This window comes from Anolis sagrei, chromosome 4, assembly GCF_037176765.1.
Source record: "Anolis sagrei isolate rAnoSag1 chromosome 4, rAnoSag1.mat, whole genome shotgun sequence".
Taxonomy (NCBI): Eukaryota; Metazoa; Chordata; class Lepidosauria; order Squamata; family Dactyloidae; genus Anolis; species Anolis sagrei.
The window spans coordinates 232256405-232275671 of NC_090024.1; the positions used below are offsets into that span (position 1 = coordinate 232256405).

The 19267-nt window shown below is 41.3% G+C and overlaps 1 protein-coding gene across 1 annotated transcript; it reads right to left on the bottom strand.

The window, feature by feature from the left end:
- Positions 1-6228: 6228 nt before the first annotated feature.
- Positions 6229-18068, bottom strand: PSMA7 (proteasome 20S subunit alpha 7). The gene is made up of 7 exons (XM_060771996.2): positions 17881-18068; positions 11629-11755; positions 10974-11098; positions 9717-9839; positions 8711-8830; positions 8304-8366; positions 6229-6776 (listed from the first exon to the last, which is right to left on the bottom strand). The coding sequence occupies exons 1-7, from the start codon at positions 17974-17976 to the stop codon at positions 6681-6683; spliced, it is 750 nt and encodes a 249-aa protein (XP_060627979.1). The 5' UTR covers positions 17977-18068; the 3' UTR covers positions 6229-6680.
- Between the last annotated feature and the right edge of the window lie 1199 nt (positions 18069-19267).

The following is a 19267-nucleotide window of genomic DNA, read 5'->3' on the forward strand; positions in this document are numbered from 1 at the left end:
ACCTTTTCCTCTTGTGACCCTTTTGACCCGTGGCCTCAGGTATATAGTTATGTAAAATAGGTATAAAATCAAACATTTCCAAATCAGCATTTGCAAGCTGGCTTTCCTTTTATGAAGTACAGTTGAAGTATCTTCTGCAGAGTCCACTCTCAACACTGCACAACAGATCCATGTCAATGTCTAGAATGGCCCAAAGCTAATAAACCTTTTTCAGGATCCCAACATTGGGCTAAGGGGACTCCATTTGGGGCTGGGACCCACAGTTTCAGATGCGGTGCTCTTAGATTTGCATGCAGCTTATGCTACATACACATACCTGTTTAAAAAGGTAAAGGTTTCCCTTTGACGTTGAGTCTAGTCATGTCCAACTTTGGGGGTGATGCTCATCTCCATTTCTAAGCCGAAGAGCCAGCGTTGTCCGGAGAGACCACCTAGGTCATGTGGCCGGCATGACTGCATGGAGTGCCATTACCTTCCTGCCGGAGCGGCACCTATTAATCTACTCACATTTGCATGTTTTTGAACTGCTAGGTTATTAGAAGCTGGGGCTAACAGTGGGAACTCACCCTGCTCCCCAGATTCAAACCACTGACCTTTCAGTCAGCAAGTTCAGCAGCTCAGCAGTCTAACCCACTGCACCACCAGAAGTTCCATGCATACATACACATTACATCCTTGAAGTAAAGCGTATAGCAAAAAAAATACTACCGTACATCCAGTGAAGTAGACTGAGATCCACGAAACCTTTATCCAAGCATATTTTTTCCTCTGTGTCAAAGGTGGTGCAGAATTCATATATCTTTGTCCTGTTTAGAAAGTCTTCTAAATTATACTAGTAGTGACTTGGAGTTTGGGAATTGTCTACTGAAGCAGTAAGTAGGACCTAGGGAGCAAAGCTTGACATTCTGGCCTTTTTCATCTACTTCATTAAACAATACTTCTCAGCCTCTAGAAATGGGGCACAGCCCTGCTGGATTACGAGGCTGCAGTCAGGATCCTGCCCTCTGCAGATTCAAATGCTCAGTGGAAGGGCTTGATTTTCAGGTTATGTGCTGCAGCTGACCTCATTTAGCTGGGTGCTGTGAGCCTCAATACAAGTATATTTATGGCAGATGGGGAGAGTAGCTGCCATGCAGAGAAAGGAACAGATAAATCTTCAAAGAGTCCAAAGTACTGCCAACTTAATCTGGATCTAATGCATAAGGTTTCCTTCCACCAAATGAAATCTGAAGAGACCAAGTAAATACAAATATGAAGGAATGGATTTCTATAGTGTACGTTGCATTCTAAATTTGTAAAGTTCATGCTGCTATTATACAAATGATATAGAAAGCCTTTTTGCACTGTGCAGAGTCAACACAAGTTTTCCCCCCAACATACACAAGGATTCTGTACTTTCTAGTATAGGAACATTGTATAGTTTAGGAGCTTGGCCCCTTGTAGCTTTTCTCCAACTAATATGAGAGGGACAAGGCACCAGCCGATTCTATGAGAGGTTCAGAAGAAGTGCAAGGACTTGACAAATCTGTGAAAAGATGTAATGTTACAGAGTATACAACTCCATCATTGACGGTCAGTGTTCCAGACTTTTTCCTTGAATAGCTATTCTTGTAACAAAAATACACTATTTTTTCTTGAAATACTCGTGCTATCCAACCATTATGTAAGAAGCAATTTCTTTAAAGCGTCCAAAGAGCTGGACAATCAGTGTAAAAGCACCAGAGCAGGGTTGTTGTAGGTTTTTTCGGGCTATATGGCCATGTTCTAGAGGCTGTTCATGTTCTATAGCCCGAAAAAAACAACCCAGTGATTCTGGCCATGAAAGCCTTCGACAATACCAGAGCATTAAACCATTAAAAACAACAACAACCTGATTGTAATATTCCTAAGTGTTTCTTCTCCATATATGGCCTCAACCCTTCCCTCTGAGTTTCCTATATTTCAAGATATAGGCTTGCTGATGCAGTTGACTATGACAGCTGAATATAGTTGTTAGTCCTACCTATCTAGAGTGTAGTGGAACCTCTGCACACTTTGGCATCTGCGTCTGTGCCCACAGACCAGCTGTGACTGACTGAACAATGCCTACAGAAAAGGAGGCAAGGCCTGGTGTAATGGGCTGGTATTGCTTTACAATGGTTATATCAAGAACGGACTTGGACACAACACTCTGCAGTACAAATTAACAGGATATGTAAGGCTGTCATTTCTAGGTTTTCTTTTTATTGAAGTGGTTTCAAATACAGTTGGCCCTTATCCCTGGGTTCTGTATCCATAGTGTGAAAATAAATCTATATAAATAAAAATGCAATGTTTGTTTGTGAGATTAACAGAACTCAAAAACCAGTGGACAAATTGACACCAAATTTGGACACAAGGCACCTAACAACCCAATGTATGTTCTTCACTCAAAAAATTGATTTTGTCATTTGGGAGTTGTAGTTGCTGGGATTTATAGTTCATCTACAATCAAAGAGCATTCTCAACCCCACCAATGGTGGAATTGAACCAAACTTGGCACATAGTTCTCCCATGACTAACAGAAAATACTGGAAGGGTTTGGTGGGCAGTGTCCTTTGGTTTTGGAGTTGTAGTTCACCCACATCCAGAGAGCACTGTGGACTCAAACAATGATGGATCTGGACCAAACTCTACACGAATACTCAATATGCCCAAATGTGAACACTGGTGGAGTTTGGGGAAAATAGAATCTTGACATTTGGGAGTTGTAGTTGCTGGGATTTATAGTTCACCTACAATCACAGAGCATTCCAAACCCCACCGATAGAATTGGGACAAACCTCCCACACAGAACCCCCATGACCACCAGAGTGGGCCACAGCAGGGGACGGCTAGTATATAGTATCGCTGTCTACGAACCCTAGTATCGCTGTCTACGAACCCTAGTATCGCTGTCTACAAACCCACACGCTCACTCCGGTCATCTGGAGAGGCCCTGCTCGTGATCCCGCCCGCGTCGCAAGCGTGCTTGGTGGGGACACGGGACAGGGCCTTTTCTGTGGTGGCCCCCTGACTCTGGAACGCCCTCCCAAAAGATTTCAGACAAGCCCCTACATTGGCAGTCTTCAGAAAGGAATTGAAAACCTGGCTGTTCCGATGTGCCTTTTCAGATTAGGAACCTCCAGCACCAAATCCTAGAAGCACCTTAGTAGAACCAAGATCACTGCACATCACACTTATATTTAATCCTACATCCCTCCTGCCATGCCAGCACTTTTTAACCCAGTACCCCTACTCCGGCCGGCCCAGTTTTAATAGTGTCTTGTTGTATTGTTTACCATTATTGTTTTCTGCTTAACTGTTTTTAATTTGCTTTGGGTATTGTATTGTTGTATTGTTTTTTGGGGCTTCGGCCTGTGTAAGCCGCATCGAATCCCTTGCGGAGATGCTAGCGGGGTACAAATAAAGTTATAATAATAATAATAATATATTAAAAGTCCAGTTTTTTTCTTTGCACTGAGCACTAGTAGCTGATGTGTTCATATACCCTATTGTAGCTATCATTTCAAAGATCCTCAGGCTCCATTTAGTATTTGTTGGCTGTTTCATATAACAGATGTTGGTTTACTATGACATATAATGGAAACTGAACAGCCAGTTTTGGTAACCATAGGGGTGAGGTGGGATTCCTGGAAACAAAAATTCACTATTCTATTAAAATTGTTTGGTGAAATATTTACAGATAATCATTTACAAAGATCGCCACCACTGAACTAATTGGAGCATCATTTATTACTCGTTTCCTTCCTACAAACTTTTTCCACACATATGGCCAACACAGACCATGACAGGACTGTTGCCTAGGAATAGTGGGAGTTCTGTGTCCCTTGTAAGGCTAGAAAAGGCTGTCCTAAAGCATGAAATCCCAGAGATGGGCCAAAACTAACAAAATGAAGTTCAACAGTGACAAATGCAAGATACTCCACTTTGGCAGAAAAAATGAAATGCAAAGATACAGAATGGGTGACGCCTGGCTCGAGAGCAGTACGTGTGAAAAAGATCTTGGAGTCCTCGTGGACAACAAGTTAAACATGAGCCAACAATGTGATGTGGCGGCAAAAAAAGCCAATGGGATTTTGGCCTGCATCAATAGGAGCATAGTATCTAGATACAGGGAAGTCATGCTACCCCTCTATTCTGCCTTGGTTAGACCACATCTGGAATATTGTGTCCAATTCTGGGCATCACAATTCGAGAGAGATATTGACAAGCTGGAATGTGTCCAGAGGAGGGCGACTAAAATGATCAAGGGTCTGGAGAACAAGCCCTATGAGGAGCGGCTTAGGGAACAGGGCATGTTTAGCCTGAAGAAGAGAAAGCTGAGAGGAGATATGATAGCCATGTATAAATATGTGAGAGGAAGCCACAGGGAGGAGGAGGGAGCAAGCTTGTTTTCTGCTTCCTTGGAGACTAGGACGCAGAACAATGGCTTCAAACTACAAGAGAGGAGATTCCATCTGAACATTAGGAAGAACTTCCTGACTGTGAGAGCCGTTCAGCAGTGGAACTCTCTGCCCCGGAGTGTGGTGGAGGCTCCTTCTTTGGAAGCTTTTAAGCAGAGGCTGGGTGGCCATTTGTCAGGGGTGGTTTGAATGCAATATTCCTGCTTCTTGGCAGGGGGTTGGACTGGATGGCCCAGGAGGTCTCTTCCAAATCTTTGATTCTATGATTCTATCTTACAGTCTCTTCAGTTTCTTTCATTTGTATTTCTTTGCTTTCCGCAAAGGGAAGCATTGCAAAAAGGCCCGTCTCTGGCTGAAACAAATCGCCCTTCTACCATTCCTTTCCAACTTTTTCTATTCCTTTGTCTTCCAAACTTGCACTTCTGAAAATTGTTCTCTCTGCCGTCACCTCAAATCAATCAGATTAAGCTGCCTAACTACACATTTACTCCGATTTATAATCCCCTTGCTTTATGACAAAAGTGGGGGACCCAGTCTAAGGAATACTAATAACTTAATGGACTGAAGCATATTTTAAAATTCTCTTTTTTTAGGGACTCTAGAAAACTAGGTGAAATCACGAGAAAATACAATAAACAAATTGATTATTTAACAAGTTTTAAGGTAAATGTTTCCACTGACATTAAGTCTAGTCATGTCCAACTCTGGGGAGTGGTGCTTATCTCCATTTCTAAGCCAAAGAGCTGGTGTTGTCCGTAGACACTTCCAAGGTCATGTGGCCAGCATGACTGCATGGAGCATCATTACCTTCCCACTGCTAGGTTGGGAGAAGCTAAGGCTAACAGCAGGAGCTCATCCCACTCCCCGGATTCAAACTGCCGACCTTTCGGTCAGCAAGTTCAGCAGCTCAGCGGTTTAGCCTGCTGTGCCACCAAGTTAAACAAATTTAACAATAAGTTAATTCCAAGCTCTCCCTGGTTATGTGCATTGTAATGACAAAATCTTGCTCTTCAGTAAAGCTTCATAGCGTGACGACTCTTTTCAACTGAGCACAAATTTAAAGAAAACTATAGCTGAGCTCATGAAGGTGTAATTCCCCAGTTATTCTTCTACTACTATGAAGGCGTTAAGTTGCAAAAGGTTCAAGGGACACATTGCCCGTGCATGGAATCTCTGAAGGCTACAACACCAACTCTGATAGTTTAAATTGATTTTCACTCTGAACCCAGAATGGCTGCACGGGGAAAGGTTTTTACCACCTCCCAGCCTCAAACAGATTTTTTTTTTAAAGGAACCTCATTGATTGCTTTACTGTTCTAAAAAAAGAATAGTTGAACTTAAGACAAAAATATAGTACTGCAAATCACAGTCTCTGGGGACATTTTGGGCTCATTAAAAAAAAATATGGATGTGCTGTTAGGTATTGGAAGATCTTGAGGGGCCATCTGTAGACTATTGGTTGCACCCCTCCCCAACAAACCCCTACTTAGATCCCGATAGGAAAATTAACAATTGAGCCTATTTATCAAGTATTGGGGAAGGCATACCCAAGAGAAAAGCTAATATGTCATAAAATGATTTAGTGTCATATTTTAGTGACACAAGAGATGGAAAGCTATGATATTTTCACATTTCCAGTTTTGAACTGTAAAGCTAGAAAAAAAGCATAACTGATAAAAAGCAAACCTGATAAAAGTGGAAGATCTTCCAATCGTTGTTTACTTTTGAGACTAGAAAGTCGTCATGCAGTTATAAAGCCAGCTCACATCTATGAATGTAGTTCAAAACTTCCAGAGACAGCAAGTTTAAATTTTAACTTTAATACCCAAGTGCAACCTTTCTGCACCACCTTGTATTATGCTGCATTTTTTTCCAGCAAATATAGAGCTCTGATGTGAGAAATGAAAACAAGAGATAACCTGCAAAATATCAGAACATACACAGTTACAATGGCCATTAACAATTATAGAGCATGATTTAGTAATAAAAGGCATTTTCCATGTCAAACTTTGGGTTGTTGATCTCAAGCAAAACATCTTTCCACTTACTATAGAAAAAGAAAAACAATATTATGACCACGTTGCAGTACACATTGAAGAACAGAGTCTTAAAGTAACAATCTTTAAAAAATGGGTGGTTTATTACAGGCCTCTTAAAAAGGGCCTCTTGAAACAGCACAGGGAAATGGAATGCCTCTATGTCTATACAGATTCATGGCTGATTTAAAAATCCAGACTAGACAATACATTGTATGCATCATGTTGTTGTTTTCTTCTGTTTCTTCTTCTCATTTTCTTCCTTTTCCTTTTCAATTTCAGCAACATACTTCTCAATTTCATCAGGGCTCAGGATCTGAAACAAAAATGCAAAATTTCAGTAGAAATTACCCCCATAGCCCAGCTTACTGTGTTTAATCCTTTTATCACTTTATATTTTGTGTTTATTTTATTGTATTATTTTGATATTTAGTATTTATTTGATGTTATGCATTTTATTTGATGTTATTGTCCATTGTATGTATTTATTTTGCCTTACTGTGATTTTTGGGCTTGGCCTCATGTTAGCCACCCCAAGTCCCTTTGGGGAAATGGTGGCAGGGTATAAATAAAGTTTGTTTATTTATATTATTATTATTATTGGGTTGTTGTAGGTTTTTCCGGGCTATATGGCCATGTTCTAGAGGCATTTTCTCCTGCATCTATGGCAAGCATTTTCTCCTGCATCTATGGCAAACATCCTCAGAGGTAGTGAGGAGACCTCACTACCTCTGAGGATGCTTGCCATAGATGCAGGCGAAACGTCAGGAGAAAATGCCTCTAGAACATGGCCATATAGCCCGGAAAAACCTACAACAACCCAGTGATTCTGGCCATGAAAGCCTTCGACAATACATTATTATTATTATTATTATTATTGACTCCAGATTGGAAGGCACTATTGCCTGAAAATATGCAGGATACCTATCTCAGGATTGAATGAGATCACATCTCACCTTTTCTGAGAGGCCCATTCAAGTTATTGTTGCAGCTTAATTCAGGGTGTTGATTTTGACCTGTAAAAAATCCTTCAGAGCATAGAGCTCGAGTAAATTAATGGTCACCTTATACAGTAACAATAAAAAAATAGTTCCAAGATGTTTGACTGAGATGTCAATCACCAACAAGGAAGATTATGTATCTGTATTCCAAAACATAAAAAGCAATAAAAATATAGTATGGGTTGTTTTTCCCCCCTTCTACTTTCAAGGGGTATTACGGCAATAATTTCATTTGTCTGTTAGTGTTAACTGGTTTATTGTACTCCAATTAAGAAGGGTAGTCCACAAATATAGAACAAGTGACCTCTTCTAATCTCCCAGGCATGCACTGAAATACTGTTAATATATTCATGAGGCCACTGGAATCCTGGTCTCTTATCTCCCAGCTACCATTTATCAAACTGCAGTGACAGATAGCTTATCAAACAGGAGAGTCAGCCTGGAAGGCCAGCAGAGGAACAAAAGTTGTATGAATTCTTATCAGTAACCGTTCTGGAACACAATTAAGGCATAAAGATTCCCTAAGTGTTGAATAAAATCCAGAAGTTTGATGTTTTCAATCCTCTGAAGTCATTTAACGCTGTTCGGCAAGCACTAGTGGTATTACTCTTGCTGATTTCAGTAAAGAAATCAAGAAATGCTGTCACGCAAGTGACTGAAATGGTGATATGAATGTAGGAAACTGGTTTGAAAATAGTTGGGTTGCTCACTTGCTTTAGAGTGTCACATCTAACTACTGAATGTCTGTCCTATTTGTCAAATTTGAACACTGAAAGCAGAATTTTTTTTTGGGGGGGGGGGGGGGGGCTTTCAGAAATGTAGCATTATTAAAGAGACATTACCTTCAGAGGCTGGTTTCTTCTCATAACAGCCAGCTCAATATTTTTGCCACCAGACTGCACAACCTTAAATATGGAAAATTAAAAAAAAGTTTTCATGAGGTTTCTTCAATCTAGTAAACCTGCAAAGCAATCTACTTTAAAAAAAATGCCCCCAAGATGCCTTCCTAGGAACTAAAGTGCAGCCTAACAGTACAAATGCAAAACTGCATTTTAGGACAAATATGAAAGTAAATAAAAGATATTTATGACAAATAATATTAAGACAAATTGAAATGTACAGTCCTCATTTGTGAGATCAATTCTATAACCAGAGATCTAACCTTACAAGATATTCTATAGGGCAACCCAGATGGTTAACTGGCAGAAAAGTCAAATTTAAAATTGAAACAGTAAGAGCATTCACTTACTTCAAGTAGAGCTTTGATAACAAGCTTAATTGTCAAATCATCTGTTTCAATAGCTTCATCGGTGTAGTTTTTTTCCAAAAATTCACGCACAGATTTTGCTCCTCTGCCAATTGCATTAGCCTAAAATTAAAAAGTTCATTTAAAAATGTTTGCAAGTTATACATTTAAGCAAGACATTGCATTTTTCATTTATGCAACTGATTATTATTATAATTATTATTTATACCCCGCTTTACGAGCCACAGGTGGCACAGCGGGTTAAACCACTGAACTGTGGAACGTGCTATCTGAAAGGTTGGTGGTTCGAATCCAGGGAGCAGGGTGAGCTCCTGCTGTTAGCCCCAGCTTCTACCAACCTAGCAGTTCGAAAATATGCAAAGGTGAGTAGATCAATAGGTACCACTTCGACGGTAGACTTAATGTCGAGGGGAAATCTTTACCTTATACCCCACTGCATCTCGCCCAAAGGAGAGCAACAGCAGCTACTCTGTTTACACTATCTTTAGAACAGAGATGACATTTGAAAACTGGAATAGTACAAATACGAGATAAACAAATATGTATCTCCATTTATTCATATATGCAAGAACACTCATGAAGCACTATTTTCTTTAGAATGGGAAACAAAGGACAGTGGGAGATGAAGAAACAAGGAAAAGCAAGATGGGTAGAAACCATCATACTTTGGACATATTACGAGACATGACTCACTAGAAAAGACCATTATACTTGGTAAGCCTGAATGCAGTAGGAAAAGAGGAAGACCACATTGCAAATGGACAAACTCAATCAAGGAAGCCACAGCCGAGTCTGCAAGATCTAACAGAACTGTTGATAATATAGGCTGTCAGAAAATGATGTTGACTCTACGTTGTTAACAGAAAGATGGGCATGATGCTTTCTAATAGGTTGCAGGAAAGGAGGTTAACACGTAGATAGGATCTAGCTATATAAAGAGAACGCTTCTACGCCTTTCATCCAATCAAAATAATCAAGCTCAGCTCACCTTCCAGGCATGGTATGTACCAGAAGGGTCAGTCTGATACAGCCTTGGAGTTCCATCAAAGTCAAATCCCACAATAAGGGCAGAAATACCAAAAGGCCTGCGTCCATTACTCTGGGTGTACCGCTGAGAAGGAACAGTAACATTTCTTATTAGCAGAAAGATATGCATGGAGGCACAGAGAAATAACGCCTGAAACAACTGCATGGAATATAACTCGGACAATTCTTGGACAACTGCATGGAATATAACTTGGACAATCCCTGAGTCGCCTGCGGGCTGATATGGGCGGGATATAAATGATGTAAATAAATAAATAATAAATATTCTCCTAAAGTGGTTGATAATTGAAGAAACACGGTCATAATCTTCTAACAAGCCACTTAAAAGAAAGCTACAGGCTAGTCACAGCAATAATAATTGTGTAATTCTGTCTCATAGCTATGTGTTTTAAAGTCATGATTTTGGACTAAGTGACATACTACTGCTATGATCCTGTATGCATTCATCTGGGATTTTCTCTGAAGATCAGTGGAATTTCCTTGATTTATACCTTGAATTCAGACAGACACATACATTTGCACGGATATAAAGTCAGAACTGTGATGCATATTAAATAAAGTCAGAAACTATGATGCATATTAAATAGAAATGCCAGAAGCAACCAAAATACATCAAATAATCAGTGTATTACGGCTGATATCATTGATTCTTCCTGATTACTGAATTTTACAACATCAAAGTATAGGAAATCTGAGAAGACTGTGGACTTCTAGTTTTGTTAATGTAAGACATTTTTTCACATGCAATTCTGGAACCTGCATTCACAAAAGTCATTATGGATCTCCAGGTATGACTCAGGTAAGACAAAGTCACTACATAAAACTAGGAGCAAATATATTGTACTCCAGAAACCACAAAAATAATTCCAGGTACTAACAACAGACAAATACTACTTCACAACCTCTGAGTATGCCTGCCATAGATGTGGGCGAAACGTCAAGAGAGAATGCTTCTGGAACATGGCCATACAGCCTGGAAAACTCACAGAAACCCACTACTTCATATTCTTTTTCACTATCTTTGAAAGAAACCAGACATCCTACACACTATCCCCTAAATCATTTTAGCCCCTACCTCCAGCAGCTGCCATATATCCTGTTTTTGGAATTCACTGATGGACCAAGAACAGTTTGCCCCAATTGTCAAGTTTTTATCGACCCACTTCGTTTCTTGTTACTACACTGTATTTATACATACCTGTTTCAGGCTAGCAATATAACGTGTAATATACTCCACAGTGACAGGATCCTCCACTGTAAGTCTATGGCTTTGACATTCCACTCGTGCTCTATTTATAACTATCCTGGCATCTGCTGTGAGTCCTGTAAAGATTGGTAAAATGTCATTTAACGTACTGGACACGGCATTTCACTGCTGGACCAGAATATGCCCATTATCCTCATGGTACCTCATCCAACAAACACACACCGTTATTCTTAAAGTTACAGGTACATGTAAGTCATTCAAAATGTAAAGAAGCAATCTACAGGTTGGGAAAACAATTTCCATTTTAATATAAGAAACTAATCAGAGGGAATTAGATTACTTGACAATAAGAGTACTGAAATAAATTCTATTTTATTTTTGTCCAAAACAAAAGTGTGCAAATTGACACATTAGTCTCTTTGCTAAACAGTCTTCAAAACATTCCGAACCAAAGCAAGGAGAAATATTAGTTTAGTTTCTCCTTTCTCAATTTATTAATATGCAATCTTCTTTGCAATTAAGACATTTGCAAAACTGAAAAAAAGGCTTTAAGACAAAAAGGCTTTAAGACTGCATAATTTTCTGTATTGTAGCAGTTTTCTAACAAATCATAGTTTGATTTCCCATGAATTAGTTCTAAGAGTACCTGCAAAAGCCATGCAGACATTGTCGTCAAGAGCACAGATCTTTCGGACAGTTCTTTCATCCTGAAGTTTTGCCACAGATTTCTTCTCCACACCAAGGACAACAATATCTTTTCCACGCACTCCAACCTTTGATATTACACAAATTAGATAATTTTCAGATCAACTTAAAATGCTGCCCTCGTGTATTTAATATATTTAAAAAGCATCAAGAACAAAAACGTGAGTAACACTTAAATTTGTATTCCAAGTTTAAACATCAACAGGATATTTATGCATTAAATGCCACATAATCTAAGCAGCTATATCTTTAAACAATAATATGATGAGAGCTAGGCGGCATAGTGCTTTGAATGTTCAAAGTTCAAATCCTCACTCAGAGATAGAATCTCACTAGGTGGTCTTGGGCAAGTTACTCTCTCCTAGCTTCAAGGGGAGAAAAAGGCTACACCTCATGAACATATCTTGCCCTAAGGGTTGCCATAAGTCAGAAATGACTTGAGGGCAAACAAAAAGCAAGCATGTTTTATGACACTGAATTTCCACATACGTTAAAAACAGTTTTGAGTTAAAGAGAGCCTATCATGTTCTGATAATTTTTGTTTTTTTCTGAAAAAAGTTGCTTTGAGAATACATTTTTTCAGGACTCAAAATAATTAAATAAAATGTTAATAATGAATGCTGACATGTATTTACTTTAAGAATGTACTGATTTTTTCTAAAGAAACAGCAAATCACATTATTCACAGTGCTACAGAAATATGGTAAGGGGAGCTAGAAAGATACATGTTTTTTTTTAAAAAATGTGGCAGATGTTTTCCAACTGTTCCCATGCTATAGGTTCAACTATTAGCTGGTTCAAGACTAAGTTCTGATGTACTTTAATAGCTAGACAACTGACAATTTCTGTCTGCTGTCTTTACAAAAAATACACAATAAAGTTTTTGTCATTTTATAGTCATACATATGAAATCAAGTTTATACCTAAGATACCATAGTCTAATTAGGATAAAATTTCACAAAATATTAAGAAAATAACATTTATATATGAATATGCAGCCCAGTACAGATGAAGACAATATGAAGCATTCTGGTGGAGACGAGAGACAGGGCCTTCTCAGTGGTGGCTCCTCAGCTATGGAACTCCTTCCCCAGTGAAATCAGAACAAAACCCTCCCCCCTGACCTTCAGGAAGAAAATAAAAACTTGCTCATGGGACCAAGCTTTTGGCTAGCAAGTTAGTGCAATATAAGTATGTGGAATTGTGAAATGACTAATGGAATGTCCTTGGATTTGATTCTGGATTATGTGATTTTAATAATTGTTTTAATATTGCTGTTCATTTTTTGTTTTAATGTATATGTTTTTTTTTTTACTGTATGTACGTATGTGTATGGCATCAAATTGCTGCCTTTTTGTAAGGCCGTTTTGAGTCCCCCTTTTGGGGTGAGAAGGGAGGGATCTAAATGTAGTAAATAAATAAACAAAAAAACATTTTAGTCCTGCACAATCATCTTTTCCTTTGTCTTCTGAGTTAACCTTGTAGTTAACCACATCCAATCTCAATCCCACTCTACTGTTTCTATAGCAACTGTAGACAAAGTGCTTCGCTATCTCTTTGCTACACCCTTCTATCCAATTTAAGTAGAGTTATAAGACTACAGTATGTAGCATCAAATAACATAACTCATTTCTTTCCCAATCACGCTTTCTCACAATAATACTACTCTTTCTTACTGGACAGTTCAGTGATCTCCATGTTTCAAATAAGGTATGTTAATGAACACCAGAAAGTTTCCATTTCATCGTTCTATTCAGCTAATACACTATTTGAATTCATCTCAACCATCCCTTACTGTACTCGGTTAATTTTCACAAGCAGTTTACATAATCTACAAACAGATTCTGATGTGTATGTTGCAATCTGAAAATGAAAGTAGTAGTAGTAAATATCTAAAAGGGAAGGGAGAGGACAAGACACATCCCAAGCAAAGATTTGCCTATTGTACATGACTGTACAGTTGTGATCTATAAATAGGTGACTTCACAGCCTTGAATACTATTTTCCTCAAATAAGTCAAAGAGCAAATAATGACAAATTCTTACCAAACATTCCACTTTTGGTTTGTGGGACATTTTAACTGGAGAGCAAACTGACCCACACCACAAACTGGATCAGTCCACTCATAGAATCAGAGTTGGAAGAGACCTCATGGGCCATCCAATCCAACCCCCTCCCAAGAATCAGGAACATTGCATTCAAAGCACCCCTGACAGATGGCCATCCAACCTCTGTTTAAAAGCCTCTAAAAACAGAGCCTCCACCACACTCTGGGGCAGAGAGTTCCACTGCTGAATGGCTCTCACAGTCAGGAAGTTCTTCCTCATGTTCAGATGGAATCTCCTACTCTACAAAGACTTCAAATCACTCTACAAAGTCAGCATTTTACCATATTATTCCACTGGATATACAGACTAATGAGCTCATGGTTGAGAAATCACTGTCAAACCCTCTCCTCCTGTACGCTTTATACCTGTTATACTCTGCATGCAGGAGGGGTGGGTAATAATAAAATTCTTATCTTTTGACTTGGTTGACTTTAAAGACTAAACTGCCTATCACTCTTCTCAAATGCCAAGTAGGTCCTGCAATTCTCACCAAAGTTTAAAGAGGTGATGCTTAAACATTTTAACATAACCACCTACAGTAGGGTCATTAACAGATTTAATATGAGGCTGGAAAAATAAGATCCACCAACATACTCTCTTGTTACAATCCTCATTGCGGTAGCTCTGCTGGCTGATGTTCCACTTCCAGGCACAATTCAGAGTGCTAGTCTTGACCTGTAAAGGCCTATTATTATTTGGACTCTATTCTTACTGGTGAATCTGTCATCCCCACAAGTGCATCTGGTGGGAATATGGGAAAGGGCATTCTCAGAGGTTGTCCCTAGGTTCTGGAACTCTCTTCTCACAAGTGTTAAGACTGCTACCCTCTCTATTTTCTTTGAACAGACATTTTTTTATTTACAAGGACATCTAATCACCTCTCAACAAAAGTTTGCTCCAGGCACTGCCAGGCAATCAAATGCTAATCAAGGTGATCAGTTGAAACATTCACACCTAGCTCCAGCAGACAAGAGTCCTTTGTCTCACCCTGGTCATTCCACAGATATATAAACCCCTTTTCCTAGTTCCAACAGACCTCACTACCTCTCAGGATGCTTGCCATAGATGCAGGTGAAACATCAGGAGAGAATGCCTCTAGGCTATGGCCATATATCCCGAAAAATCCTACAACAACCCATTTTTATTGTTTAACAGGAATTTGATGATTGATTGTGTATAGGCCCACCACACCTACCCCCTGGGCACACAGAAAACTGGGTGATTTGGAAGGCGCTGAACAGACTGCACTCTGATGCCACGAGATGCAGAGCCAATCTTAAGAAATGGGGCTACAAAGTGGAATCCATGACATGCAAGTGTGGAGAAGAGCAAACTTCAGACCACCTATTACAATGCAGTCTGAGTCCTGTCACATGCACATTGGAGGACCTTCTTATAGCAACACCAGAGGCACTCCAAGTGGCCAGCTACTGGTTAAAGGACATTTAATCAACTACCAAGCTTGCAAACTTTGTGTTTTGTATGTATGTTTGTTTGTTAAAAAATGCAATACAACTGTTTAGTTTGCTCCTGACACGATAAATAAAAAAACCTCAGACAAGTGCTGGATTTCTGTAATTGTGGCGCGGCTGGTGTGGACGAGAGACAGGCCCTTCTCGGTGGTGGCCCCTCGACTCTGGAACTCCCTTCCACTGGAGATCAGAACTGCCCCTTCTATCTTAACGTTCAGGAAACAGGTGAAAACTTGGCTTTGGGGATTGGCATCCGACGAATGAGCCATGATCCTGTGACATGGATGGATGACGACGAATAATGATTTTTGATAACGACTGACCACTGTAATTATATGATGGTATTTTGCTATTTTAATGTTTTAGTGTGATTTAGAATTGGATGTTTTAATGACTGTCTGTAATATTGATGTTGGAAACCGGCCTGAGTCCCTCGAATGGAGGTGAGAAGACCGGTATACAAAACTGCTAAATAAATAAATAAATAAAATATAGTAATAATTAATACTGATATTGTATTATGCTATTAATATAATATATTGTATGTATATATATCTTAGGAATAGGAAGGACAAGAGACCTCTTCCAGAAAATTAGAAACATTGGAGGTAAATTTCAGGCAAAAATTGGTATGATAAGAAACAAAGATGGCAGGGACCTAACAGAAGCTGAAGAGATCAAGAGAAGGTGGCGAGACTATACAGAAGATCTGTATAGGAAGGATAACAATATCGAGGATAGCTTTGACGGTGTGGTGAATGAATTCGAACCAGACATCCTGAGGAGTGAGGTTGAATGGGCCTTAAGAAGCATTGCTAACAACAAGGCAGCAGGAGATGATGGGATCCCAGCTGAACTGTTTAAAATCTTAAAAGATGATGCTGTCAAGGTGATGCATGCCATTTGCCAGCAAATATGGAAAACACAAGAATGGCCATCAGACTGGAAAAAATCAACTTATATCCCCATACCAAAAAAGGGAAATGCGAAAGACTGCTCAAACTTCCGTACAGTTGCCCTTATTTCTCATGCCAGTAAGGTAATGCTCAAGATCCTGCAAGGAAGACTCCAGCAATACATGGAGCGAGAGTTGCCAGATGTTCAAGCTGGGTTTAGAAAAGGCAGAGGAACGAGAGACCAGATTGCCAATATCCGCTGGATAATGGAGAAAGGCAGGGAGTTTCAGAAAAACATCTACTTCTGCTTCATTGACTATTCTAAAGCCTTTGACTGTGTGGATCATAATAAATTGTGGCAAGTTCTTGGTGGGATGGGCATACCAAGCCACCTTGTCTCTCTCCTGAGGAATCTGTACAAGGACCAAGTAGCAACAGTCAGAACTGACCACGGAACAACAGACTGGTTCAAGATTGGGAAAGGCGTACGGCAAGGCTGCATCCTCTCACCCAACCTTTTTAACTTGTATGCAGAACACATCATGCGATGTGCGGGGCTGGATGAATGCAAAGCTGGGGTGAAAATTGCTGGAAGAAACATTAACAACCTCAGATATGCAGATGACACCACTCTGATGGCCGAAAGCGAGGAGGAGCTGAGGAGCCTTCTAATCAAGGTGAAAGAAGAAAGCGCAAAAGCCGGGTTGCAGCTAAACGTCAAAAAAACCAAGATTATGGCAACAAGAATGATTGACAACTGGAAAATAGAGGGAGAAACCGTGGAGGCCGTGACAGACTTTGTATTTCTAGGTGCAAAGATTTCTGCAGATGCAGACTGTAGCCAGGAAATCAGAAGACGCTTACTTCTTGGGAGGAGAGCAATGTCCAGTCTCGATAAAATAGTGAAGAGTAGAGACATCAGACTTGCAACGAAGATCCGCCTAGTCAAAGCCATGGTATTCCCTGTAGTCACCTACGGATGTGAGAGCTGGACCTTAGGGAAGGCTGAGCGAAGGAAGATCGATGCTTTTGAGCTGTGGTGTTGGAGGAAAGTTCTGAGAGTGCCTTGGACTGCGAGAAGATCCAACCAGTCCATCCTCCAGGAAATAAAGCCCGACTGCTCACTGGAGGGAAAGATACTAGAGACAAAGCTGAAGTACTTTGGCCACATCATGAGGAGACAAGAAAGCCTAGAGAAGACAATTATGCTGGGGAAAGTGGAAGGCAAAAGGAAGAGGGGCCGACCAAGGGCAAGATGGATGGATGGCATCCTTGAAGTGACTGGACTGACCTTGAGGGAGCTGGGGGTGGTAACGGCCGACAGGGAGCTCTGGCGTAGGCTGGTCCATGAGGTCACGAAGAGTCGGAGACGACTGAACGAATGAACAACAACAACAACATATATATCTTGTAAGCTCTGAGTCCCCTTCGGGGTGAGAAGGGCCTCGGCCAACTTGGGCCCTCCAGGTGTTTTGGACTTCAACTCCCACAATTCCTAACAGCCGGTAGGCTGTTAGGAATTGTGGGAGTTGAAGTCCAAAACACCTGGAGGGAGGGCCCAAGCTTGCCCATGACTGCTCTAAAGGATGCCTTTCTATCCATTGCGGTGGAAGGTAAACAGTGGAGAAAGCGGCCGTCTTTTCCAACATGGCTGCAGAGTTGAGGCCTTCCCCTTCCTTCCCTCCCGCCTTCCTTTCCCTCAGGACCCGCTCCTTACCGCGGTGGAGCCTTTCTTCACGGCCTCCTGCGCGTACTCGACTTGGAAGAGGTGCCCATCCGGGGAGAACACGGTGATGGCCCGGTCGTAGCTCATGGCGACAGGCCTCAGGAGAAGGAGGAGAAGCAGCCAGCCCTCGAAACAGCACCGTCACCTTCCCCCACTGCGCAGGCGCGGGCGCCTTCGCTCTCGCCACAGGATGACGCCTTAGACGTGCGTCGGGAACGTAACCCCCCTTCTCCCCCACACGCCGCCGGCTCGACCAATCCCGTTCGCTCGCCGTCATAGCGGCTAATGGGATTGGCCAGACGGAGAACGAGCAGGCCCCGCCCCCTTTTCGCCTCAGCCTTTCGAAAGCCACTGTGGTTTGGGACTTCGATTCCCACAGTCCCTGGTCGTGAGTTGAGGCAGCTGAGGCTTCTGGGAGTTGGAGTCCAAAACACCTGTTAGGTTGGGAATCGCGGCGAGAGGGCATCTTGCTACGCTAAGGAGAATTGAGTGACGTTATGTTAATAGTGCGGTTGAGAGTAGAGTGACGGTACTCTAATGGCGCAGCTGAGGAGAGTTGACTGGAGTTACGCTAACGGCGCAACTGAGGAGAGTTGAGCGACATTGTGCTAACGGCGCGGCTGAGGACACTTGACTGGAGTTACGCTAATGGCGCAGCTGAAGAGATTTAAGTGGAGTTACGCTAACAGCGCGGCTGAGGAGAGTTGAGCGACGTTGCGCTAATGGAGCGATGAATGACGTTACGCTAACGGCGCAGCTGAGGGGAGTTGAGTGGCGGTACGCTAATGGCGCAGCTGAGGAGAGTTGAGCGACGTTGCGCTAATGCAGCGATGAGTGACAATTCACTAACGACGCAGCTGAGGAGAATTGGGCGACGTTACGCTAATAGCGCAGCTGAGAGTTGACTGACGCGCGGTTGAGAATAGTTGAGTGATGTAGCGCTAATGGTGCAGCTCTAGAGACTTAAGTGGAGTTACGCTAACGGAGCGGCTGAGGAGAGTTGAGTGGCGTTACGCTAATGGCGCAGCTGAGGATAGTTGAGCGCCGTTGCGCTAATGGAGCGATGAATGACGTTACGCTAATGGCGCAGGTGCGGAGATTTGAATGGCGTTACACTAATGGCGCGGCTGAGAAGAGTTGAGCGACGTTGCGCTAATGGAGCGATGAGTGACGTTACGCTAACGACGCAGCTGAGGAGAATTCATAGAATCATAGAATCAAAGAGTTGGAAGAGACGAATTGAGCGACGCTGCACTAATAGCGCATCTAAGAGATGACTGACTCGCAGTTGAGGATAGTTGAGTGATGTAGCGCTAATGTCCGGTCAGCCTCACGTCGATACCGGGCAAGATTTTGGAAAAGATTGTTAAGGAAGCGG